A 26,534-nucleotide genomic window follows, 5' to 3' on the forward strand; every position below is an offset into this window, starting at 1 on the left:
TTTCAGACAAAATAAAATAAACTCTAGTAGAGTTTTATAACTAGCAGCCCCTCACTAAAGGAAACTTCAAAGGATAAACTTCAGGATGAAGAGAAAAGTCACCAGATGAAAACTGTAAATTCAGGAAGGAATGAAAAACAAAAAGCAAAATAAATATATAAGCAAATATTTAAAATTTTTTGCTTTATAAAACATTAATGTCTTATGAAATTAAAATTATAAAATATAACTATATAACATTGTTAACATAATTTGAGTCTTATATATTAATCAAGTGTTCAAGAGATGGCTAAATGTATTGATTACTTTTAGATTTTAGTAAGCAATTTGAAATTTCTAGAATAAACAATTAAAAGAATATGTTCACAGTGTATGAATTCCACGCTAGAAGAGATAATAAGTGAAACATGGATCATTTAAGATAGGCTAGGTTGTGCTACAACAACAAACGCTCAAAATTTCAGTGGCTAAAAGTTTGATTCTCATTTCTTGCTACATGTTCATGCTGGTCAAACAAAGGGTTCTGCCACTGGAGTCACTTGGGAACAAAGCTGACTCAGGCTGCGTATTTACACACAGTTTCACAGTCACAGAGGCAAAGAAAAGAACAGAGCAATCCAGACACTGCCTCTTTACCCTCTGCCAGAAGGGACATATGCCACTTCTACTCACTTCACTGACCAGAAAAAGTCATGTGGTCACATCTAAGTATAAGGGACAGAGACTGGGATCCTTCTAGGTGTTTGGAACAAGAAAACTGAACATTTTAACTAGTTTTCATAACTTTTATAGGGTCTATACAAGTATACAACTAATCCCAAAGAAAGGAAAACAGGAAAGGAAAAGGAAATACCAAATAAATAAATCAGACAAATAAAAAAGACAAACTGAGATGGTAAATATACACTGAGAAAGATGGTGATGAATTACAATAAATGTAAATGGTGCAGTCAAAAGACAAGATTGATGAATTTGGGGGAAATCTAACTCTTGTTTACAAAAAAAACTTCAAAAACATAAGAATTCATGAAAACTTTATTAGAAAAGGTATACAGTGATATATGGTAAAATCATGGCATGTCCATGTTTTATAATCCTATAGAGCATAAAAATGAACAAAATATGCCTATTTGTAAAAATATGAATGGATTTAATAATGTTGAGTTTAATCACAAAAAATACACAGAAATTTTATATAAAATTCAAGAACAGACCAAATTAAAGAGATACATACCTAGATAGTACAACTATAAAAAGAAAAGAAATTGTTCCTTGGGGAAAAAAATGGGTTTTTTTTCCTCAAGGAAAAGAGGCTGTGGTCAAGGAAAAGCACATGGTTGGGGGCTCTAGAAATACTAGAATTGGTCTATCTCTGAATGGCAGAAGTTAGAAAGGTGCTTGCCTCTTAACATTATTTTTTTACATTATTTAAATTTTATGTGCATGCATGGTTTTGGCATTCTGCTATGTATGTGTATGTGTGACAGAGAGAGATGAGTTTTAAAAGTGTTTAAGTAAAGTTTTATTAGAAGACTAGATGTGAAAATTTGTCACCTGATTATTTGCTAGAATAGTTTCAGAACATAGTTACTTCAGTGAGTTGAAGAGAAAGTAAGAAATTAAAAAGTCAACCAAGGCAAATTTGCAATGAGGGGAAGGAGCTCACGAGTTCAGTAGCCTGGTGTGGGAGGGTCAGGGAGAAGTGTGTGCAGACCCTGAGGGAAGTCAGTACAGGAGAAGACACTGAAAAGGCAAAGCAAAAATGGAGCATGGCCCCCGCACTTGGACAGAAATGGGATCCAGCTCATAGGCAAAAAAACAGGACACTGACCTACCTGTGAGAATAGTGCAAAGGAAAGGAGGTGGAACCCAGTGGAAAGCGATGCGGTTGAGAAACAGGGAAGTTGCCCAAAACATGAGCAGAAGAGGACAGTCCTTTTCAGCTATAGGACCTACTTGTACAAGTGAGACCTGAGTCCCTTCTTTGTCTCAAATCCGTTCTGAAAAAGGCTATGATAATGTCAACCTCACCTCTGTTATCTGGGTCTTTAGGAAAGATATCTGGTATGGAAGGATCCATTATCAAGAAGGCTCATTTCTTATGCATTAAATATAGCTATTCTATTTGCTTTCATTACATATGCTAAAATGTGATATTCATTTCGAGGAATTTTTCTCAATGTATATCCCAATTCAATGTATATTGCAACTGTAGTTTCCCTACAAATAAAATGTGCCATCTATCTCCATATGTACTTGAGTACACAAGCAGGGCCAGTAGAAAGAGAAGATCAGATGTATGAGTAGCAGCTTTAAAGTAATTTTGCTGCATTCAGGGGAAATTATCTCAACTCTCTGTACCTCAGTTCTTTCATCTGTGAAATAGGTTAGATAACTGGCAAAGCAAATAACAAAGAATAATTTAAATTATCCACCCAATAGATAGATGGATGGGTAGAAAGATAGACAGACAGCTAGGTGTCAGGTGGATTTAAACAGGCATACAGTTCACCTTTTTAATTATTCCTCGTATTTTCCTGGATGGGTGCAGATTTACACACAAAAGTCCTGATCAACTATTTTAAAGATCAGTAATATTTGAACCTGCATCTACAAATTAGAGATCAAATATCTTACTCAAGGAATTATTATGAGATTTAAATAAAGAAATCTACAAATTAGAGATCAAATATCTTACTCAAGGAATTATTGTGAGATTTAAATAAAGAAATCCATGAAAAGCACCTGGAACAGTGGTTTGTAGCCATGAAACTGTGTCCCAGTTTGCCCAGGACCATCCCTACTTATGCTGCTCTGCTAGCGTATTTGTTCTCCCCATTCAGAGGACGTGGTAACAATCATATATTATCATTGACATTATAATGATGTCTATGGACATCATTATATTATTATTACTACCAGTGTTGATACTACTTCTTAAAGAGTCACAATTAAAAGTTAACTTTCCACTCTGAATAGGTAAGAGTAACAAATGATTGAAGTTTTTGACTGAGCACGAAGGATACACTGGCTGGTCTCTAATTCTGTCTTCATAGAGCAGCACAAATGGAGCGGACATGTAGGGAACACCAGGCAGGCAGACCCCATCTGGAGGCACTGGCGAAGGTTAAGGGTGGTGAAGACACAGATTTACATGGGGGAATGTGCAGCAGGCAGGGGGTAGTTCAAAGTGGTGCTTCTGATACCAGCTTGCGAGGCCTTACACAAGTGCTCATATCTCCAAGGGAGATATGTAGTAGCCCCAGCAGTGCTGAATCCTGAGGGAAAATTGAACAAAAGATTGTAGAAAGGAGGTAAAGGGTGTAGAAGACTGGAGGATGAGGGTCTAAACAGTGAGGCTTTTCTGTCACCTGAAGGCTGTCTTTGGAGAGGACTCCCTGTGTGGGACATTGAGGTGGCCAGTTAAGAGGAAGGGAGCCGACAGAGAGACAGCAGCACCCTGTGCCCTCTTCTTCTCTCTCACTCTCAAGAACCTTTAGTCCCCATCAGGCTCTGAGGGAGCCTTGCTGGGCAGCTGCAAATCTCCCTGTGTGCCCTGGCCTCAGAAAACAGAGCTTTGCAAATGCCGTTTCGGAGCTGGAAACTAATCAGCCAGCTCAGATGACTAGAACTGCAGCTCCAATTCGCCTGAATAATAAAACCATTGTTGCCTGGAGTTCTTAGCAAACAGTCTGGTATTTGTTTAACATTTCTGAACTGCTGGTTTCTCAAATTCCAAAAGAAATGCTCTCTTCCAGAGAAAAGTATTTAAAATGGGATAGGGAGTGGAGAGTAAAGGGAATATTGTCACTGAGGGGAGGTCTATGTTGTGAGTTGAACTTTGACTACTTGCCAATTCCTGAGAACACACTTCTTTATCATCTGTCCTTCATGCCCAATGGTCAAGCTAAGGGAAGAGAAGGGAGAGATCTCTCCACAGTGGCCTGCACACGGATGTTTACAGCAGCTTTATTTATAACCATCAAAGTTTGAAAGAAACCAAAAGAGCCTTTAGAAATTAACTAAAACACATCCAGCCAACAGAATATTAGCACTAAAAGGAAATGTGCTACCAAGCCAAGAAGACACATAAAAGAGCCTTAAAAACATGTTGCTAGGTTAAAAAAGCCAATCTGAAAGGGCCAGCTACTATATAATTCCAACTATAGGACATTCTGGAAAAGCCAAAACTAAGGAGACAGTAAATAGATGACATGGTTGTCAGTGGTTGGTGGAGAGGAAGAGAGCAGTGAAACTACTCTAAATGATATATAGAGTGGATTTAAAGGATACACTGGCTGGTTTCTAATTCTCTCTTCATAGAGCAGCACAAATGGAGTGGACATGTAGAGAACACCAGGCAGGCAGACCCCATCTGGAGGCATTCTCTAAATGATATATAATGGTGGTTTGCATGTTTTCATACATTTGCCAAAACCTATAGAATTGTACAACACCAAAAGTGAGCCCTGATGTAAAGCATGGATTTTGAGTGATAATGATGTGCCAATGTATGTTCATCAATCATAACAAGCGTAACAGGCCCATGGGAGATTTTAATGGGCAAGGCTGAACATGGGGACAAGGTATATATAGGAACTCTCTGGGCTTTATGCTGAGTTTTGCTGTGAATCCAAAACTACTATTAAAAAAAACAAGCATATTTAAAAGAGATGGGGAGATGTCTCCCCTTTTTTGATTTCTTGAAAAATGTCAAGGAACAAAATACACTGAAAAGCTGTGAAAATGTAACAAGGTGGCTGAAGAGACATAGCAGCCAAACATAATACCTGACACTTGACCTGAACCTGTACTGGAGGGGGAAATATATTATCAAGAATATTTGGGGATCAATTGACAAATTTGACCAAAACCAATAAATTTGAAAAAAGTATCACATCTGTGGTAAACGTATGGTTCCTGCCAAATTTGTCTGTTCACCATTGTCTGAATTTTTCTTTTGAATTACTTTTTCCAATCCTGATGCCTAGGGTACCTTTTCCTATCTAAAATCTGTCTACCTCCAAGCCTCACCTAAACACCTCGGATTCCCCAGGACCACTCAGAAAGCTTGTCCAAGCACTTCTGCCCTGAGGGCTGTAGTCTCTCTTAGAACTCACAAAACTTGTTTCCAGACTGCTAACTGTATGCTCCATAGCATTGCATTCTATGTTGTTTCCATATATAAATATGTACAACCTCAACCTAAATGGAAAGCAAATTAATAAGGGGAATGTTGTTTTAGGCTTCCTTTTACTTCATATACCTTGTTTATGATATTCACTTTAACTCATTTATTTGACATTTACTATGTACTCAATATAGAAAAATAATAGGATATGGTCCCTGCCTCCAAGAGACTTATAGTTCTATGTGGACAGCCAAATTATAAGTACAAAATTTTTAATATGCAAGGTATATAAAGTAAGCAATAGGAATTTTTCCAAAATAGATTTCATGAGGTAGTTCCCATGTAGAGAAGGAAATGTCAGCAAGGTCTTAATATGGTACACATCTGAAGGACAAAGCATAGAGGACACAGAGAGTCTCTGCAGATCCTCCATCTGTGCCTGCAAGTCTTTGCATAAGATCCATGCCTCATGCCATCTGATCTCTACCATTGCAATATGCATGAAAGAGGGGTAGTGATGGGTGACCTCAGGAGATTAGAGAATCGCTGTAGATAGAGGGAGCTATAGTGGGGCAGAGGTTGTGTCAGGGTTTGCCAAGGACAGACAACAGAGAAGTAAGCCTTGATATAAATCAGGGACCAGTGAACCACCTGTGAGATTGATAGAATTCAATTAAGCCAGCCTAGGAACAAACCGTCATGTGCTTAAGGATCTTCATCCATTGACCACACACAGGAGAGTAGATAGTGTGCTGTCTGTGGGGTCCGACTAATGTTCTTGATAAACCATGGGAGGAATTCAGACTCAGTTCAGACCCTTTCCATCTTGCCAACCACCCCCATCCCAAACAAAGCACAGAGGTCTTTATCAGGAGAAGAGAAGGAGTAAGTTTTCATGTTTCCCCTGAGGAAAGAACTAGACAAGTTTTCTTCATGGTATTTTTATGGCTCTTTACTCTGTGAAGGTAAAGGGTACCATCTCTCCGTTGGCATTTGAAAGCTTCTACCTGGGAATGCTCTTGTGAATTGCTGGCATCATAAATTCTGTTCAGAACTGTGTGTTCTTCCTAATGTTCAGGTTCGCTACCTAGTGTGCTTCAAGATTACATTAACACTGAAGAGGAAATATGAGAAGGAACAGAATTCCAGCTCCCAAAAGGAAACCAAAAAATGTTTCAAGAGCATTTACCCAAGTTTATTAGTAGTTATTTAGGGAGAAAGCAATTCCAGGGCCCAAACATTTGGGAATAAAGAATGAAGTAAAGTTAAATAAAGTTAACTACAGAGCCTTTTGTGTTCAAATGGGCATTGTAAATGTCTTAGAACCAACTATGATAAGTGGATTTCCTAAACTTACCTGGCCTACAAGAGCCATCCTTTCTCCTCAACAGAGCATCCAGTAAGACAGTGTTTATTCACACCATCCTCTAAGATATCAGAGGACTAGAGACTCTGAAAAGTCACTATCAAGAAAGAAAGAAAGGAAGGAAGGAAGGAAGGAAGGAAGGAAGGAAGGAAGGAAGGAAGGAAGGGTGGGTCAAAGGGAGTGATGGCTTTATTTACTTTCACCTTCTCTGAATGGTCTCAGTATTTTGATTGTCTTTTTAAAGCCTTCTTAATTATATTAAGAACTCAAAAAATCATCATCAAAAAATACCAAGGAACCTAATCAATAAATTGGCATGTGATCTAAACAGACACCTCTCAAAAGAAGAAATACAACAGGAAAAAATGCTGAATGTCATTAGTCATCAGGGAAATGTAAATTAAAACTATAATGAGATTCCATCTCACTTCAGCCAGAATGGCTGTTACCAAAAAACAAACAAAAAATAACAAATGCTGATAAGGAAGTAGAGGAAAAAGAACCCATATATCCTATTGATGGGAATATAAATTAGTAAACTTCTGTGGAAAACTGTATGAATTTTTCTCAAAGAACTAAAAATAGAAATAGTATATGATCCAGCTATCCTTCTCCCAGGTATATATCCAAAGGAAATGAAGTCAGCACATAAAAGAGATACTTGCATGCTCTTGTTTATTGAGGCACTATTCATAATAGTGTGCCAATATTTGGGATCAGCCTAGGTGCCCGTCAATACATGAATAAAGAAAATATAGTACATGTACACATGGAGTATTATTCATCCATAAAGAAGAATGAAATCCTGTCATTTGCAGGCAAATGTATGGAACTGGAGGTCATCATGTTAAGTGAATGAAGCCAAACACAGAAAGACACGTATCACATGTTTTCTCTTATATGTGGGGAATAAAAGGTCTGAAAGAAGAAGAGGAACTCTAAGGGAGTGAGAAGGGTGAGAGAAGAAATGGGAGGAGGGAGAGTACAGAAGAAGGAGGGATGGACACATCAATGCATGAAATATGCATTATAAAAATATCATAGTGAACCTCCTCAATTTGTACAATAAGTATGAATAATTATATTTTTTAAAAGCCTTCTTAAAGGTGGTAACCATTAACTAATGTAAATCAGTAAACTTATCTGACCTCTTTCTCTCCCTTTAGAGCACCTGATAGGATCAGCATTACCATTCAGGAGAAGAAAAGAAATGCAAACCAAATGAGAGACAGGTTCCATTTTCTCTTCCCTGGAATTCACATTGCCCTCTGAATTCTTTCCATAGTAGCTGTGGATAGATGTAGATTAGAGTCAAGCATTCCACCACACCACCAGTTTCCAGGGGATTTATCCTAATGTGTAAGACATTCATACAGACACTTTACAACATGCCTGTCATGTCCCCACTCACTTGACTTTTGGTAGCATGGAAACCCCTGAGATAGGCCTCTGAGCAAAAGAGGAAGTCGGTTCTTGACACGTTTTCCTACACTGGCTAAAGAGCTCATTCCCAAGGAGTATAGCCAGAAGTATATGATAAAATGACCGGTTGATTCAGCTGATGTCAGAATCCCAGAAGAACCAACCCAGTGAGAGAATAGGTACCACAGGAAGTTTCAATCCCTGGATGGTGCTGTAAGTCCATGGGAGGCATGATAATATTCCAGTGAACAGTCTACTGGAGAAGCGCATCAGAGCAGCAACAGGACATGGGAAACAGTACCCATCCCTGTGCAAGAGAGCACTAGGGAGAGATTTGAGTTTCTAGGGTTCTGGTTGTGGTGTCAGTCCCAAAGACAACTGGAGTTCAAGTCAAGAAACCTAAACAGATGATCACCAAGATAGAGACCAGAGGTAGTGTAATATGAAATTGGTAGAATATTCCAATGTATACATTTAATGACTTATTTCAGCAAACTCGGTATATTATATGTCCCTCAATTCATCAAACATTGGCCAAGCGTGGACTCTGCCAGGCAGAGCACTATCTATTAAGGACACAAGGACATGCCCTGGGCCCAGGGAGCCTCTAATCCAGTGGACTCACTGGACACAACCACTCATCTGCCTCCTTGCACTGCCCCATCCCAGGCATTAGGGGAGCAAGAAAGAATCTGCCACACTGAGCTTCATCTTCTCATGGAGTTTATATTTGTATCCCCTCTATCCTTCCTCCCTCCCTTCTTCTTTTCTTGTCTCCTTTTCTTCCTTCCAAATATTCCATATCCCCTGGCCGATTTCATTACACAGTTCACATTTTATTGTCTTCAGTAATGTTTGCTGACCTGAACATCCTGGAGACGAAAACGAGTGGAACTTCACACATTTTCATACTTTTACCTAATAGCCATTCAGATTATTATGGAATGCTGATCCAGCCCCTTTCCCACCTTTTGGCAAAAACAGACCAGGTGAGGGGCTATGGGAGCAAGAAAGATGGTGGAATGTGATAGACATCATTATCTTAGGTACATGTATGACTGTACATATGGTGCAACGCTACATCATGTACAATCAGAGAAATAAAAAGTTGTGCTGCAGTTGTATACAATGAATCAAAACATATTCTGCGGTCATATATACCTAATTAAAATAAATAAATAAATTTTTAAGAAAAACAGACCATGTGGTAGGGAGAACATGGACAAATGTGCTCAGATCTTTTTTCTAATGACCTCTTAATTAAATTAAAGTGAGACTCTGGACATAACAGATTTAGGATATTCTCCACAGAATAATAAGAATAGTCTGTAGTTACATCTTTGTCCCCTAATCCTGTAGAAAAGAAAGTTCATATTGTTATAAGCATCAAAAAGTGAAAATGCATCCAATCTGACAATAAACTTGCTGCTTAAAAAAACTAGTGTCTTGCTTACTTTCCACAGCTATAATGTTGTCTCCATTACACAATGCAATTTTGTATTTGTGGCTTTATTTCTTGTCTAGTCATAGGACTTGTGAGGCAAAACTCCCTGGGTTGGTTCTTTCATGTGCTTGCTGCAGTGGCAGCTTAACAAATTCCTTCACCTTTTCTGGTACTGAAGGCCTTAGCTTGTAAGGCTCTTTCTGTACCTAATACTGTATAGCTCCCTGAATTACTCCCTGGTGGCTCAGAAGGGATAAGCACCTTGCTTGAGGTCCCACAGTTTAAAAGTATTAGGGATACGAGTATTGGTTTTTATACAAAGCTCATGCTTTCTTCCTAACACAGAGCTGTGCTTCTTTATGAAGGAATGGCAGGAGACTAAGGAGAAGTCAGTGATGACGGTTCTTGGAGGGAAAAAAAATGTATCAAAAGTAGGCTTTCTGGATAGTGTGTATTACCAACCAGTCTTCTTCTGAAAGATGCCTAAAAGGAAATTCCAGTTATCCAAAGGGCGAAGCATTTTCCCAAAGGGTGCTTGGGAGATGTGCCTTCACTTCTTAAACTTCTTATTGCTAAGTATTTCAGTTATTTTCCCTACTCAGCACATTAGCCTGAGAGCTGTGTTGGAATTTTCACCCTGGGTGCTGGTGGCCTCTTCCAGTGAGCTGGTTTGGGTGTGTGTGAATACCAGGGCAGGAACTTGCTCTCCTTAAATTTCTTATTCTTGTTTCAGTGTTAAAAAATACATGTCGATGTTCCAAGAGCCTTAAAAACACACTTGCCTGCTGACAGAAGGAAAACGCATGCTCTTTAAACCAACAAACCTTATTATTAACTCACTAAAAAATACCTAAAGTCAGCCTGAACAGCCACCGACATTTTATAGATGAGAAAGTCAAGGTGCAGGATGGGGCAAGAACAGCCTCCAGGATAAGGTATCCTTGCTTGACTTCACCTATTTATGATTTTGTTCTAAAATAATTCTCAGGGTAAGCATAAAACCAAATGGCTGTACCATTTCAGAATTTCCCTTTACCCATTGTATTTAAAATGTCATTACTTTCACTTCCAGATTTCCGCGATGCTGGCAGAGCTTGCCACAGTAAGTGGCGCCCTCTGGTGCACAGATGCTGCAAGCCCTTCCACGCCAGGCTGTGGTCCTCGACTGATGGGGAATTTGAGTTAGGATAGGAGACTGTTTACATATGCTAAGACGCATGGAGACAAACCAGGGGAAATGCAAGTCATTTGGACACATTGACTGTGGTTTGTTTATGTATTTGTCAAGGATGTCTCATTCCCCATGAAAATGAATTTGTTTTGGCAAAGCCTTTTCACCCATTTTGTCAAATGTTTCTCAAAAAACATACTCCTTAGACATTTTACAATCATGTTTATATAAATTGTGTTAGTGTTTTTGCAGTACTAGAGATGAAACCCAAGGGCACTCTACCACTGAGCTACATCCCCTGCCTTATTTATTTATTTTTATTTTTTATTTTTTATTTTATTTTGAGACAGCGTCTCACTTGTGTTGCCCAGTTTGGCCTCACACTTGCAATCTCCCTGCCTCAGCCTCCTGCATGGTGTGAACCACCGCACCCAGCGAAATGTTTTGAGAGAGTTTTTTTTTTTTTTTTGAAGTGGAAAACATGTTTACATGTGAAAGACAAAGAATATAAACATATTGTTTGCCTTTGAGAGAAGAAATGATGAGGATTCCTATAACCCTCAATTCCTAGTGAGAATTTCAACAGAGAAGTCTGGGGCAGCCCATACAATTACTGCATCGTGAGCATTGGGCACTGATATCCCTGCATCTCTAAAGGGGAATGCTGAGTTGTTTTCTGTAGACTCTGACTTTCAATCTTGAAAGTGACTTAAGTTCCTTCTGCAGAAATAAGGAAGAAAATAATGCAGATGGAAGTCAGTAAAGCACCAGCCAACCACTGCAACAGCCACTGACACTGAGATGCTGATTCCCTGACACTGGAATGGTGTATATCTGTCCCTATTGCTCTGCCCTACTCCTGTCTGCCCTACAGACTTGCACCCTGTTTAATTTATTGACAGAAATAAATGCAAATGTTGCATTAATCAAATGTGTATATCATAAGTATTCTTTCAGTATTGCCTGAACTTTGAAATCCTGAACCTAAGAGTTTTAACATTGAGTTACTATTCAAAATTTTAAAAAGAATGTATGTTCTTTCCTCTTGCACTTCTTGGCCAGAATAACCTGCCTAGGTCCTTGAAAGCTAAAAGAGAGATACATGGTGACACATTCTTAGTCAATGTGGCCAATCTAGCAAGTTCTGTCACTCAAAGAGAATTTTCCCAGCCTGAAGGACAACAACTGCTTTGGGACCATGATCATGCCAAATACTGAACTTAAACCTGTGAAGGAATTCTTGAATAAGGATGTTGTCTATTTTTCACATATGATAACCAGTGATATCAGTATCTATGGGTCAAAGAAATGAGTGTATATTTCCCAAACTAACTCTTCACTCAGACTAACTCCTAGCTCAGAGTGGTACTTTTTCTCCTCCTCCTCCTCCTCCTCCTCCTCCTCCTCTTCCTCCTCTTCCTCCTCATCCTCTTCTTTTTTTTTTGATATTGGGGGTTGAACCCAGGTATTTGTGACTGAGATATATCCCCATCCCTTTTTATTTTTTGAGACAGGGTCTCACTAAGTTGCTGTGGCCGGCCTGGAACTAGGGATCCTCCTGCCTCAGCATCCCAGGTTACCAATTACAGCATGTACCACCATGCCTGGACAGAGGGATACACTCCAACCAAGAAGATCAATCCTTCCTCCATTGCAGCAGACAGGTACACTCAGTGAGAGCCTACTCTCATCCCTGTGATATCCAGGATACTGCAAGGGAAAGACTAATCTTGCCTTTTGGCACCAAGAGATGGGAACTTCCCATATGGTCTGCATCACTGGATTATATCAGGACAAATCTTTCATTAAATCTGGAAAAGACAAAAGGTAAACATAAGATAAAAGTGTGATTAGGTCATCGCCAAATTATTCTGCTAACTTAATAAGTAAAATCAAGATCATGGGATGATAACCAAGGAAAGTTAGGTAAACTACTAAAACTATCACATCTCATTTAATCACAGTTCAGAGTTCCCTAATTTCTGTTGAAGTTATTTTTTACTAATCACCTATTTGTGGAAAAAAACTAGAGAACTCATTAGGAAGGGTCCATTCATGCATTTATATTGGAACAAAAAGGAATTACAAACCATTCCAGCTCAGAGACAGAGACAGAGACAGAGAGAGAGAGAGAGAGAGAGAGAGAGGAGGGAGGGCTTTCAAAAGCACAATGAAGTAGCAGCTCAAAGGAAGCACTCTGAAGGCATAGGGTGTCATACTTCAAGATGTAATGTGTTTATAAGAGACTTCTAAATGATACTTTACTCTAGAAAGATACATGGATCCAGCAAACAAAGGGTAGAAGTAGGAGAGGTTTCACTTACCATCACCTCAATTGACCCACTGAGAAATACTGTGCTTTTATTTCTGTACCTCTGAGTTCAGCAGGGTTAAAGGTCGAGATCCCCAAAGAGGATGTACCCTTGCCAAGTGATATGGCAAAGGTCCCACTGAACTGCAAGCTACATCTGCTATCAGAACACTTTGGACTTCTATTGTCTAAGGACCAGCAGATGAGAATAGGAGTCACCGAGTTGTCACAGCTAAATAACCCTGATTAGCAGGAAGAGATACGGTTGCTTTTATGCAATGCAGGAAGAGAAGAATACATGTAGAGCCCAGATGATATATATGGGTGCTTCCTGGTACTTCCATTCTCTGTTATAGCTGTGAATGTTCATGTGCAGTCACTTCAGTCCAAGAAAGATACAGGTTTGGGCCCCTTTCATTGAAGGTTTGGATCACGCACAAGATAAGCCTTTCAGAAATTAGGGCGAAGGCAAATAGAATTCATAAGAAAAGGGAAGTGGATGGATGCCAGCTGCAGTGTGGAGATCAGCAGCTATAGTTTGTTTGACCCACTATTCTACCTCTTCTAAGTTTCTGTTTGGGAACACCAGTCCACAGAAGATTGAAGGATTGTTGTTGTTGTTGTTGTTGATGTTGTTGGGAGGCTTTTTGTTTTTATTTTTGTTTTTTTAAGCTACAGGAGTAGATCTGTGTGGCTCAAGAGGTGCCACAGATTGTGGCACAGTTCTAACAAAGTTTCTACATGATTGTACAAGTGGTTACTTTTTACACTGAGAAAGTCTTTGTCTAGTAAATCTAAAAAGAGAGACATACCTCTTAAGTTTTATCAACAAAAAAATACGAATAAAATGTCAAAATAAAAATAAGATATAAAGCCAAGCACTGTAGTACATGCCTGTAATCCCAGCTACTTGGGAGGCTGAGACAGAGTCCCAAATTCAAGGTCAGCCTGAAAAACTAAGTGAAACTCTGTCTCAAAAATAAAATGAAAAAGGTTGGGAGAGTAACTCAGGGGTAAAGTGCCTATGGGCTCAATCTCCAGTGCCACACACACACACACACCAAAAAAAAAAAAAACAATTTAAAGAAAGGGCTATGGATGTAGGTCAGTAGAAGAGCACATGCCTAGCATGCATAAGGCCTTAGGCCTGATTCCCAAATCCTCAAAAAAAATAAATAAATAAAAAGAAAAAGGGAAAAAAGGACAAAAAGCAGGTACTATAAATATTAAACAGATTATGAATGACTTTGTGCTAATTTTTTTTATATACCAGGGAGTGAACCCAGGGGCACTTAACCACTGAGCCACATCACCAGTCCTTTTTATTTTTTATTTTGAGGCAGGGTCTTGCTAAGTTGCTGAGGCTGGCCTGGAACTTGCAATTCTCCTATCTCAGCCTCCTGAGTCCCTGGAATTACAGGCGTGCAGCATCATGCCCAACTGTGCTAATATTTTTTTAAACTTTTGGTGAAATGTATAAATTCTTAGGAATAAACACAATCTGTTAAAGCTTTTTCATGAAGAAATGGAAAAGTCAGCATCTCTGTAACCATTAAGAAAACTGAAATACAAGTTAAAAATAGTCTTAAAGAAAATGTCAGGGCCGAGAGCCTTACAAGTGAGTTCTATCAAATATGAAAATAAGGGCTGGGGATGTGGCTCAAGTGGTAACGTGCTTGCCTGGCATGTGTGGGGTGCTGGGTTCGATCCTCAGCACCACACAAAAATAAAATAAAGACGTTGTGTCCACAGAAAACTGAAAAATAAATATTAAAAAACTCTCTCTCTCTCTTAAAAAAATGAAAATAACATAATTTCAATCACAGAAAATACAAAAAGAAGGAATACTCCCTCACTCCTTTCTGATAGCTAACATATAACCAGGATACCAAAATCGTGCAATAATAACTCACAAAATATTAAAAAACTAAAATCACTTATGTAAAAAAAAAGATAAAAGGCACAAACAAAATGAGTTTATCCAAGGAAACCAAGATTGGTTAAATATTCCAAAAGCAATTAATCTTATTCACCTTATTCACCTCTTTAACTGATTAAAAGATAGATACTATTTGATCATATCATTAGATGTAAAAAAAAAAATCATTCAATAAAATTCCTGATCCCATCAAAAAATAAATAAATTCCCAATCCCTGCAAGAAAAGAAACCGGAAGTAGAAGGAAGGAATTCTTCTAATCTAGAAATGAGCATCTATCAACAACTAGACCTACCACGATGTTTTATTAAAGATTTATGGAAGGCGCTTTTTATAACAAGAAGTAGGTTAACTGCTGAAGGTCAAAAGCAACGACTGAAGTTAACAGCTCTTGGTATAGGAGATGTGAAATGAAATTTTTAGATTTTTTTTACCATTATTCCAGGAGGGAAAACCCTCACACCTGTGGGTGCCTGGCCAGTCAATTCATGGATGGTCGCCCTAGAGTGAGGTACCTCTTGTGAGTCAAAGCCCGGTCACAATTTGGGGGGAAGTCACAGAAGACATGGTCACCTATGACTGCTCCCTCTTGTGAATACAAGAACGTCCTTCAGAATGGATTCTATCCACAGTGGATTCTGAGGAAGAAATGAGCTCCTTTTCAGTGCAGTCAAACGATAAAGCTCATCACACAAGTAAGATGCACTGTACATATCCTACTTTCTTTTCCTTTATGCCTCTGTGCTCGAGTGTAAATCTGAAGGTGGCAAGTTCAGTACTAAAGAGCCTGAGTGCATGAATGTTATGATAGACTCAGAAATCTGTTTTTTTGAAAATTAGATTGCATTTACGCTGGATGATTTTGTTTTGTTTTGTTGTTGTTCTTGTTCATTCTCCTACTATCCTCCAGCTCAATAACTTCTAGCCTGTCACACACCATCCTAAGTTCTAGACGCAGGCAGCGGGATTCAGGTGGCGCGGCGCCCTCTGCCGGCCAGTAGAGGGCCTCCGGAGCTCGCCGGAGCTGACGACCGCGCCTAGCGGACTCTAGTCACCCCTCTTCTCCACTGAGCAGCTACTACTGGGGTTTGTTTCCATAGAGGAAACTGGTCTCCCTCCCAGGACTCGTCCCTAATCCTCTTCGCAGGAGCCCATGGGAGAGATAGAAGCAGTAGATCCTCGGAGCTCCCCGGGGGCGTGGGAGGGAGACTGGGGAGCGGGCGGGGCGGAGCCATGTGGAGCCCTTATTAGAGCAGCACAAGGACATAGCCCACCACAATCCCGGGATTGCTTAGCAGCTCGGTGCGAGCAAAGCTTTCTCAGAGTAGATCTCCGTTACACCGACTGCGTCCCCGCAACCCTCTATTCATGCATATCTTACCCTGCATCAAAAACCTAACAATGTCAGGGATGGGGGACCTGGGGTGGGGAGTAGCAACTGTGAGAGAAATGCAGAATCACGCATGAGCGTGCGGGAGCAATGAGGGATCCAACGTTCAAAGGGAAGAAGCCTTTACAGGAAAGACTGACAGGGCCTCAAAGATTTAAAGGTGTAAGCAGCAAGTCGCTTGGTTCCCATGTCAGATTTGGGAGGAGCCTAGCCATCCAGGTGAACAGGTACCCCCTGTCCACAGCCCACACGGATGGGCCTGGTGGAGTCCATCTTGCGGTAGTGGCAATGAGGGGGTCGGGTTCCTGGGGTGGCAAAGCAGTCAGTGACCCTGACATCATGAGTACTGTCATGGCAGTTGTGCATGGAAGGGATGTTCATACAGGACACTGGTGGAGTTTTGCAGAAATCTACAATGATGGCCAGATTCTCATGAATGAAAGTGTTGATCTGCTTGCATTTACCCTTATGGATCATCCAGAGGCGCCTCATCATCACATCACAGTATCGGCGGTTTCCTCCTGGGACCAACGACTTGGGATTGTCTATGTGTCGTTTTGAGAAGGACAGGGCTGGAGTGAAAACAGTTAAGTCCAGGAGAAGGAGGAGAGGGAGGAGGATCCACCTCAGATTCATGTTTTCTGGGAAAGCAGGTCACAGAAAGAGCAGGGTCAGGCAGCAAGCCTCTTTCCTTTCCCCAAAATACCTGTTTCTAAGAACTTTTGGCCTATCTTGATCCAGACATTTAAGGTTGGCAATTTTCCTCTTCTGCATCTATCTTCACTTTCCTTCTATGCACTCACCACAAATATTCCCACATCCTACTTCTATCTCATACTCTTACATTTCCCTGGGTAAGAGGTGAGAAGTGGAGTGATTCGTCATAAAGGAGTCCCTGCCATACAAGGTTATTTCCAAATCCTAAAGCAACTCTTGCTCCTTACCTAAGAAGACCAGTTAACCTAAAAACTTTCATCTCTCAAGTGTTTGCATCTAGCAGCCCATCTGCTGCTCAACACAGCCCCATGCGGTGAGGCAGGCATCATTGCCAACCTCTTTCTGCAATGACCTAACACAAGGAAACTGACAGCATATGTCTGCATCTTGGGAACTATTTCCGCGTCCTTAAATACATATGCCTGTTTTAAACACTGGTTTTTAAAATGTAAACATTTGAATTCTAAGGGGAGTTGAGTTTATATTTTCCCCACATATTTCTCTGCCTCAGAATAAAGACTCCCAAATCTTCCATATATAGGATCCATCATCAGGAAACTTCCCAATTTCTGGGACTCAGGGTTTCTGGGTGATGGGATGTGTGAGCCTTCTGTCTCTGGGTCTAATATTCTGTCTCCTTTTTTGAATACCTGGGAGTCCCAGGGAAGCCTTTTCTGCAGAACAAGTGACATCCACAGAAAATGATATGTTCTTCTCAGAGGTGGATATTCCTAGGAAAGAGTAGAAACATCATTGCCTCTCTCCTTCCTCTAATCCTGTAGAAGTGACATTGTGGATATTTTCTTCCCAGACTTCTGGGTAAAGGCCATTGATCTAAAACAGATTGCCAAGTAGGTCTGATTTCTTGCTTACTATTTCACACCCAAAATGTTTACCAGCATCACACAGAGTGCCTATGACATCATTCAAACATGCAAAAACCTCTCGTTTAGTGCCTGTTTTTCAAAAGTTTGCTTTCAGTGCTGGACGTATCATTTCATCCCTCTTCTCCTCGTCTCTAAAGTGTGGGGATAGACTAACAATCTTTCATCTCTGACATTCTCTGCCTTGCAGCCCCTAATTATGCTTTATCTGTGTGTTTGAGCCCATATGTGATTTTGTGTGTGGTAATTAGTGCATACATGTTTAGATAGAAAGAAATATTTGGTTTGCTAATGAGGCTTTCATTTGATAATTGTTAATCCAATCAAGTCTGGATATTTTTTTTTAAAAAGCAGTTGTTAGTGAATTTAGGTAAAAAAAAAATAATTACTTTTATATAAAGATTACATTTTTTTTTCTTCACCATCCAAAATTTAAGTGTTCCCAGCAGCTCAGGAGGCTGAGGCAGGAAGATCATGAGTTCAAAGTCAGCCTCAGCAAAAGCAAGGGGCTAAGCAACTCAGTGAGACCCTGTCTCCGAATAAAATACAAAATAGGGCTGGGGATGTGCCTCAGTGGTTGAGTGCCCCTGAGTTCAATCCCCTGCACCCTACCCCCACACACACACACATACACAAAAGAGTGGTGCTGGAGCCATCAAAATACATGATCTCAAATTATATTGCAGAAATAAAGTAACAAAAGCAGTTTGATATTTGGATAAAAACAAGCATGAAAATCAATGGGAAAAAAGACACAGAGCCAGAACCACAAAGATACAGTTATCTGATCCTTGACAAAGTTGTCAAAAATATATGTCGATTCTTTTTGTTTCTTTAGTGGATTTTTTTTTAGTTGTAGATGGACACAATATCTTTATTTTATTTGTTTATTTTTATGTGGTGCTGGGTATTGAACCCAGTGCCTCATCCATGCTAAGCAAGCACTCTACCACTGAGCCACCACCCTAGCTGCATATGTTGATTATTGGTTTTACTTTTTGTGCTCTAGGAGCCTTGTTAAGGAGTCAGATCCTAAGCTGACATGGTGAAGATTTGGTGCTGCTTTTTCTTTTATTAGGTGTAGGGTCTCTGGTCTAGTGCCTATGTCTTTAATCCACTTTGAGTTGAGTTTTGTGCAGGGTAAGAGATAAGGGTTTAATTTCATTTTGTTACATGTGAATTGTCAGTTTTCCCAGTACCATTTATTGAATAGGCTATCTTTTCTACAGTGAATGTTTTTGGTGTCTTTGTCTAGTATGAGATAACTGTAAACTATGGAAAGAACCTAGGTGCCCTTCAACAGATGAATGGATTTTAAAAATGTAAAATATATATATATATATATGCCATTGGGCATATATATAATGAAAGAATATTACTCAGTCTTAAAGAAGAATGAAATTATGGCATTTGCCGGTAAATGAATGGAGCTGGATAATATCATGCTAGGCAAAATAAGCCAACCCCCCAAAAACCAAAAGCTGAATGTCTTCTCTGATATGTAGAAGCTAATTCATAATGGGGTGGGGGAGCTGGGGAAGAATACAGTTACTTTAGATTAAGCAGAGGGGAGTGAAGGGATGAGAAGGGGTATGGGGGGAAAAAGGATAGTGGAATAGGTCAGATATTATTACCTTATGTACATTTATAACTATACGACCCATATAAGTCTACATCATGTATAACCAGAAGAATGAAAAATTATACTCCATTGTATATGATGTATCAAAGTGCATTCTACTGTCATGTATAACTAATTAAAACAAATTTTAAAAACAAACAAAAAATTTAAATACTTTCTTTATGAAAGAAGCTACCTGGGCCTCGGGTCTGTATTTCAGTAAGGAAAGGGAAGAAATTTCTAAATAGCTGGGATTGTAGCTCAGTGGTAGAGTGCTTGCCTGGTATGTGTGAGGCACTAGGTTTGATTCTCGGCACTTCATATAAATGTATAAAATAAAGGCTAATCAACATCTGAAAAAATTTTTAAAAAAGAAATTAGTAAATATATTTTCTCAGAATTCTAAAACCAGCTAAGTTAAGAAGACTGCTAATGAGGATAGCAGGAATTACATAAGTAATCACTCAAAAAAGGTATAATATGGTAAATATCATAGCTCTTATCTTGATAGGTCGCCTGGGCAGATGGACCTCAAAAGCTTTTTGTCTAATTAGACAGAGGGCAAAAGCTGACAAATCCGTGGCAAGAAACTTGGTTGAGATCTAATACCTATATCTCTTTTTAAAATATTTTTTTAGTTGTAGATAGACACGCTATATCTTCACTTATTTTTAGGTGGTGTCGAGGATTGAACCCAGTGCCTCATATATGCAAGGCAAGCGCTTTACCATCAAGCTACAGCCCCAGCCCTAATACCTATATCTTAATATCCTTTAATTTCTATCTGCTTTGTAATTGGCCAAGAAACCAAGAAAAAAAGAACTACTTCTTTTTGAAATTTTACTTTGCTGTAATTTCTGTTTAATTTATGCAACAATTCTGATAAGCATGTCTTATCATGACTACTCCTGCAGATTTCTCAGTTTGATGTGTCCATAGCCTTGTGGTGGGGCAAAAAGAGATAATGCCTTTCCTGATGACATTCTTACAACAGAAGACAGGTTAACAAAAGAAGCTAGAAATCCATGTAATCAGAGTTTCATATGACACAGGAAACTTCAGAAATGAAGATCCAATGACTCAAGAGATGCTGTAGAAAAATCTCCATTTTCTGGCTTGCTTTGGGAAGAAGAGTTCTAGTTTCTATGACCCATTTCTAAGAGGAATTCTGGTTTCTATGATTGCTTTAGAAGAGAAAGAGAGGCAGGAAACCTCTCTTTACTAGCAAAATGTTTATTAGCAAAGTAAACTCTTTATTAGCAAAAAGTTACCTTAACTTTTTGAAGAAGATATGTAGCAAAGAGCAGGACAAAGAAAGATTTAGAAATGTATTCTACAGAAAAAGAAATCGGTCTTCATTTTGAGGATAAAGTTGCCTTTATAGTGTGAGAGACTAATCAAAGACAACAAAAAATAATAAGTAATTGTGATTATTGGCAGTTACTGGAGAATATATAGCATAGTCAACAAATATTTACATGAGGAGATTTAGTTTAAGATGAACATCTTGCTTACTTGAAAATGTTTTCTAATAAATTGAACATGAAAGAACATTTACAGAAAGACAGAGAGTCATCATAAAGGTAGAGGTAAAGCTCAGAGAGCAATTTGAAAGTACTTGTCCTACACAATTCAAAGGAGAGAGACCTTGTATTTGACAGGCTTTGGCTTTCTGGTCACAGGTTTCCTAGGACATTGATGAAAGAACCCTCAAGACCACCTGCTTGTCTTTAATCTGATTTTGTGACCCTTACAAAGCAGTTTGATAACTAGTTTATTCTCACCATTATCACAGTGTATTAACAGCACAGAAGACAAAATATAATTAAAATAGAAGACTCTCCAGAATTAAGTGTGTACTCGAAGTTTAGTAAATCTAATAATGCTGACAGTTCTAACTGAGAAGTAAATGATGAATTGCTCATTAGTTGAGGAATTTGGTGATCCATTTTTGGAAAAAAATAATATTAGATCCTTCTCTGATAACATAAAAAGTATGAAATTGTAAAAGAACAAATTTGTGAGTGTAACTGTGTTAAACAACAAATCTACAACAAGTCTAATTTTGTGGATCTTAATTTACTTTTTTCTGTGATTCTAGAATCGGGCAGCCCTCTGAACAAGAGCGAGTTCAAAGAACTCCACTCTTGCCATGCCATCTGAAAACATTTATGTACAGAAAATACAAGTGAGGTACAGGAAAACTGAATTGGTTACTCTCATGTTTCTCTTATTTGAGGAATTTAAACAGTTGACCACCTGTGTTTGAGGCTTGGCTACTGTGATTGGCTGGAACTTATTTGTTGAACATATACTCCCAATTTTTAGAGTTCTATCATCCAGGTCACACAGTAAGTTAGGTTGTAATTCACCAGCTAAGGACTTGTGTATAGGGATCCCTTTGGGCCAAATTTGGTTTGATTTAATAATCATGTTTTTAAAACCCTAAAGGGTATGCAAATAAATTATTTAGATTAACATTTGCTGATATAAAACCAAATAAAATCAATTTTCTTTTTATATCTCAGGAAGTAAAAATGACCATCGCCCCATTTCTTTTTTTTTTTAATTTCTGCCCAGTTCTCTTGAATTTTTTTTTATTGGTTGTTCAAAACATTACAAAGCTCTTGACATATCATATTTCATACATTAGATTCAAGTGGGTTATGAACTCCCATTTTTACCCCGTATACAGATTGCAGAATCACATCGGTTACACATCCACATTTTTACATAATGCCATATTAGTAACTGTTGTATTCTGCTACCTTTCCTATCCTCAACTATCCCCCCTCCCCTCCCCTCCCATCTTCTCTCTCTACCCCATCTACTGTAATTCATTTCTCTCCTTGTTTTTTTCCCATTCCCCTCACAGCCTCTTATATGTAATTTTGTATAACAATGAGGGTCTCCTTCCATTTCCATGCAATTTCCCTTTTCTCTCCCTTTCCCTCCCACCTCATGTCTCTGTTAAATGTTAATCTTTTCCTCCTGCGCTTCCTCCCTGCTCTGTTCTTAGTTGCTCCCATTATATCAAAGAAGACATTTGGCATTTGTTTTTTAGGTATTGGCTAGCTTCACTTAGCATAATCTGCTCTAGTGCCATCCATTTCCCTGCAAATTCCATGATTTTGTCATTTTTTAGTGCTGCGTAATACTCCATGGTGTATAAATCGCCCCATTTCTGATGGTGAGGTGAGCCCTGAGTTCCTACCCTGAGGAGATCATATTGACTTGGCAGTGGAATGAGGGGTATCTGATTCAGGGCATGGAGTTTGTGGAGAACAGACCTGCGGGGACTGGAACCTTCCAGAAATGAGCAGTAGTTGCGGTGTCTTCTGGGGAGAAACAGATATGTGCACCATGTGCAGCATGAGGGGTTGCCTGAGCCCCTGAAACTGAGATGGGAGCTACTTCCTCAGCCCACCTTCCCATGTGGGAACCATTGCTGTCTTGATTCTTGGAGCTGTGATCAATGAAGGAAGAATGTATCAGGCAAAAGAGAGCGAGCTATGCTCAGGCTGCCTGCACAAACATTTCCCAAGATTCTGGTGCATCTCTCAAGACTTCTAATGTCAGGGGCCTTGTGTGGGACTGAGCAGTACAAGATTTGTTCAAGACCCACCCCCCCAGGTACACCATAGCAACTTCAAGAGCTCCTGACTTCTACAACTGGCATGTGTCTGTGTTCCCACTAGAACAATGTGAGGAAATGGGAACACCAGTCCTGAGCACTGACACCTCCTCTCTACACTGCTGCTTCCCTTTCCTGATCAACTTTCCTGTTCTAGAAGAGGAGCTAGGATGTCTCCATGCTTGTCTTAACACGATGTTGCAATGAGTCACAGCTTCTTACTTTCTGCTAAAAATAATTCTGTATATAAATTTGTCTTTAAAATTCTTGCCATGAGGTAGAGTTCACAGTTTAAAGGAGAGGAAGAGTCTTAAAACTTGAGGGGAAAAAAAGGCGGGAAGGGGCGGGACTTGAAGGGGGGAAAAAAATCCCAACCATTTTTTTTGTTTTTAAGGAATCTGCTGATTCTAAAGGATATACAAAAATACAAGAATAGCCAAGACACTCTCAGACAAAAAAAAAAAAGTGAGAGAGTTTTATCTACCAGAGTATACATAAAATACAAAACAGTATCTGTTCACATAAAGTCCAATGTCTGCTCATTGGCAGGCAGCCTTGCTCCATGTGGTTATTTGAGGACACAGACTGCTTCCACCTGGTGTGTCTGCTGTTCTCTAGTTGGTTTCATTTGGCTGGCAAACAGAAAAGAGAATGGAGAAGCACATTTCTTAATGCCTTAGCCATTTTCACTGACTTGGCCCTTAAGTGATGTGAATCTCTTTCACACTGAAGTGTGTGTGTGTTTCTAAATGCTAGATATTGAACATGGGGCCTTACGCACACTACTGAGCTATATCCCCAGCATCTTTTCTCCTTCTCCTTCATCTTCTTCCTCCTCCTTTTTTTTTTTTTTTTTGGTGTTTGTTGGGGATACTTCAAATCTACCCTCTTAGTAAATGTGTTCTATATATTGCTGTACATTCACTCCCCAGATCCATCTTTTTAAATTGCCATACAACAATAATAGAATCCTCAGAGCAAGATTTCTTTTTTATTGGTCAAGAAGATGTTTTTTCAATACCCAATTCTATCATTAACATCCTTAATGAGTTTGATAAATTACGCTACCTTTACCAATATGTGTACGTGTCAGAAAAGATAAATAGGAAACTTGTTGACATTTATGCATTGTCTGTGTAAAGCTGATTTTCCTAAACCATTATAAATTTAATCAGAAAAACATGAAATAAAATTATTCTTATACACAGATTGCATCATTATTTTAAGACTATACAAAAGATGTTTTAATTCATTTTATTAGAGAGAAGATGCAAAGGTCTGTTGTTCAGAGCTATAATTCAATTGAGCAAGAGAGAAGATCAGCACAAAAGACTTTGAGGTGATTCCAAGGGAGACCATCTGGATTATACGACTGGTTAATACCCTGGGAGATACCTCTCAGTCAACAAATAATAGCATGGTAGTTCCTATCCACGGTTATCTCTAATGAAGTTCCTTCCCTTCACCTACATCTGGCCAAAAGTCATTACACTCAAAGAGAAGCTTTGTTTGACAGGAGTTATATAGCCTAAAATATCTCAGCATTATCATTTTCTTTTGAGCATTGGAAGGCACCCAACCCCACATAGGCACCCAACCTCACAACACTGTCCTGTAGGTGACTCTCTCCTCCACAATTCCAGATCTTCACCTGTGGTCATGATCCAAGGTGATCCACCATCAGACATGTTCTGCTGTGTATGCATAAGTAATTTTAATGTTTCCCTGATAAAAAGGAGAAAAGAAAAGCACACAGTTGGTGGATATTAGAGATGTAAGTCAAACTCCAATCTGTCATTTTTAAAAGTCCGTGCGGTTTGGACAGACAACAAAATTCATCCTTCATTTTTTTTTTCTATTTTGGCAGATGCTGGATTGAACCCAAGGCCTGATTGATGCATGTGAGGCAAGCTCTCTAACACAGCCATGTCCCAGCCTAAGCTTGTCCTTATTAAGGGAGGGATGTGAGGCAAGTAGGAGACTGAAATTGATGGAGTAAGAAATGGTGCACCATGCAGGAAAATATCCTGGCTGTGGAGAAAGAATGTACCTTGATAGTGTAAGAGGCCAGGAATCTCTTTGAAGAATGGTACTATTTATTTTTAAAATGTCCATGGTAATGACTATTGTTAAGAAAAAAAATAGACCAGCACAAATTGACAAATTCAGGCAAGTAGAATCTAAACTTAAGCAAACCCAACTCTATGTCAGGGTCCCAGACGTCAGACCCTAATCTCCTGTTCTCTATTAACTGATATTATCAGTTTTATCAATTCATGCTTTTGCACATCTTGGTCCTAGGCACAATACACATGAAATTATGGACTGTTATGTTCATTATTCTCTCATATTTAAATAAATGCATAATTAACATTTTAAAATATCTATATACTTTTTAACCTCAATTATCTCATTTCCCATATGTTGTACACATTTCATAATTATTGTATTCAGCTTTGTCTAGAGCTATAACCTAAACTAGTCTACCTTTAAAAATACTTTCACAGAAAAACAGAATAACCAAGGATGGTAGAGAATAAATGAAATTCAAGGTCAATGTTTTGGCCAAATTCATTTAATTTTATATAAAACAGAGACTACACCCTACATGTATTGTAGTCTCAACATTATGAAAGTGTTCTCTAGTCATTTCCTAAGAAGATTCCTCAAATTTACTATCAACTTGATGGAAGACATAATTCTTGTGATCATCTATTTCTCTGTTCTGATATGAGTAAGTGTAAGATACTTAAAGTTGATTTCTTCTATCTCAGTTTGGGTAAAAGTTCCTGAGAAATAGACACCCTATCAGAATAGATTGAGGTCTACCTAAACAAGTCTTGGTCAGAGAGAGATGCAGCACTGAGTTCTAGATCTAATACCTTCACCTTTAGCATAAGGAAAACAAAGAAGCATGTTCTGGATCCTGGTAAACATCCCAGGGGGCAGAGCAGTACTGGCCTTTGTACTAACACCTGGATGAACAAGGCTGACGCTCCTTAGTAAAGCAATATTTGCCTTGTGCAATGCTTTATGCTACATGTTTCACACACACTCACACCATTTCATCTGAAAACCTATTGTGTATGTGTTGCTGTTGTCACTATTGTACAGATCAGGAAACAGAGGCATAGAAAGGATGAACGGCTGACCAATTCTTACAGTAAGAGTCTCATTTAGCATCAGGACCAATACCTGGACAAGACTCTATCAAAGCTACATTCTACATCACTGTGACACAAAATTTTTACAATAATTTCGTTTACATAGGTGCCATCCTATGTATTAATAATGCATTTCCTTTGAGCCCTAGGACCTCAGCAAATGCCTCTACGTGCTCAATATAAAATGGGTCCATTATACATGAATCCTCTTTTTCAGTTTGTTGGGGGAAACACTCTATTTCATCCCTCCAAAGACACACCTTCTCATAATTACATCTGAAATCTACTTTTCCCCTCTTAAGAGAAGGGAAGAATTTGTTATAGTTGAGTAAAAAAGGATT

The 26,534-nt window shown here is 39.0% G+C and overlaps 1 protein-coding gene across 1 annotated transcript; it reads right to left on the bottom strand.

Annotated features, from left to right (window-relative positions):
• Positions 1-16,380: 16,380 nt before the first annotated feature.
• Positions 16,381-16,809, bottom strand: LOC114080784 (ribonuclease pancreatic-like). Its single transcript, XM_027922402.2, has one exon. The coding sequence runs from the start codon at positions 16,807-16,809 to the stop codon at positions 16,381-16,383; it is 429 nt and encodes a 142-aa protein (XP_027778203.1).
• Positions 16,810-26,534: the final 9,725 nt, after the last annotated feature.

Source organism: Marmota flaviventris, chromosome 2, assembly GCF_047511675.1.
Source record: "Marmota flaviventris isolate mMarFla1 chromosome 2, mMarFla1.hap1, whole genome shotgun sequence".
Lineage (NCBI taxonomy): Eukaryota > Metazoa > Chordata > Mammalia > Rodentia > Sciuridae > Marmota > Marmota flaviventris.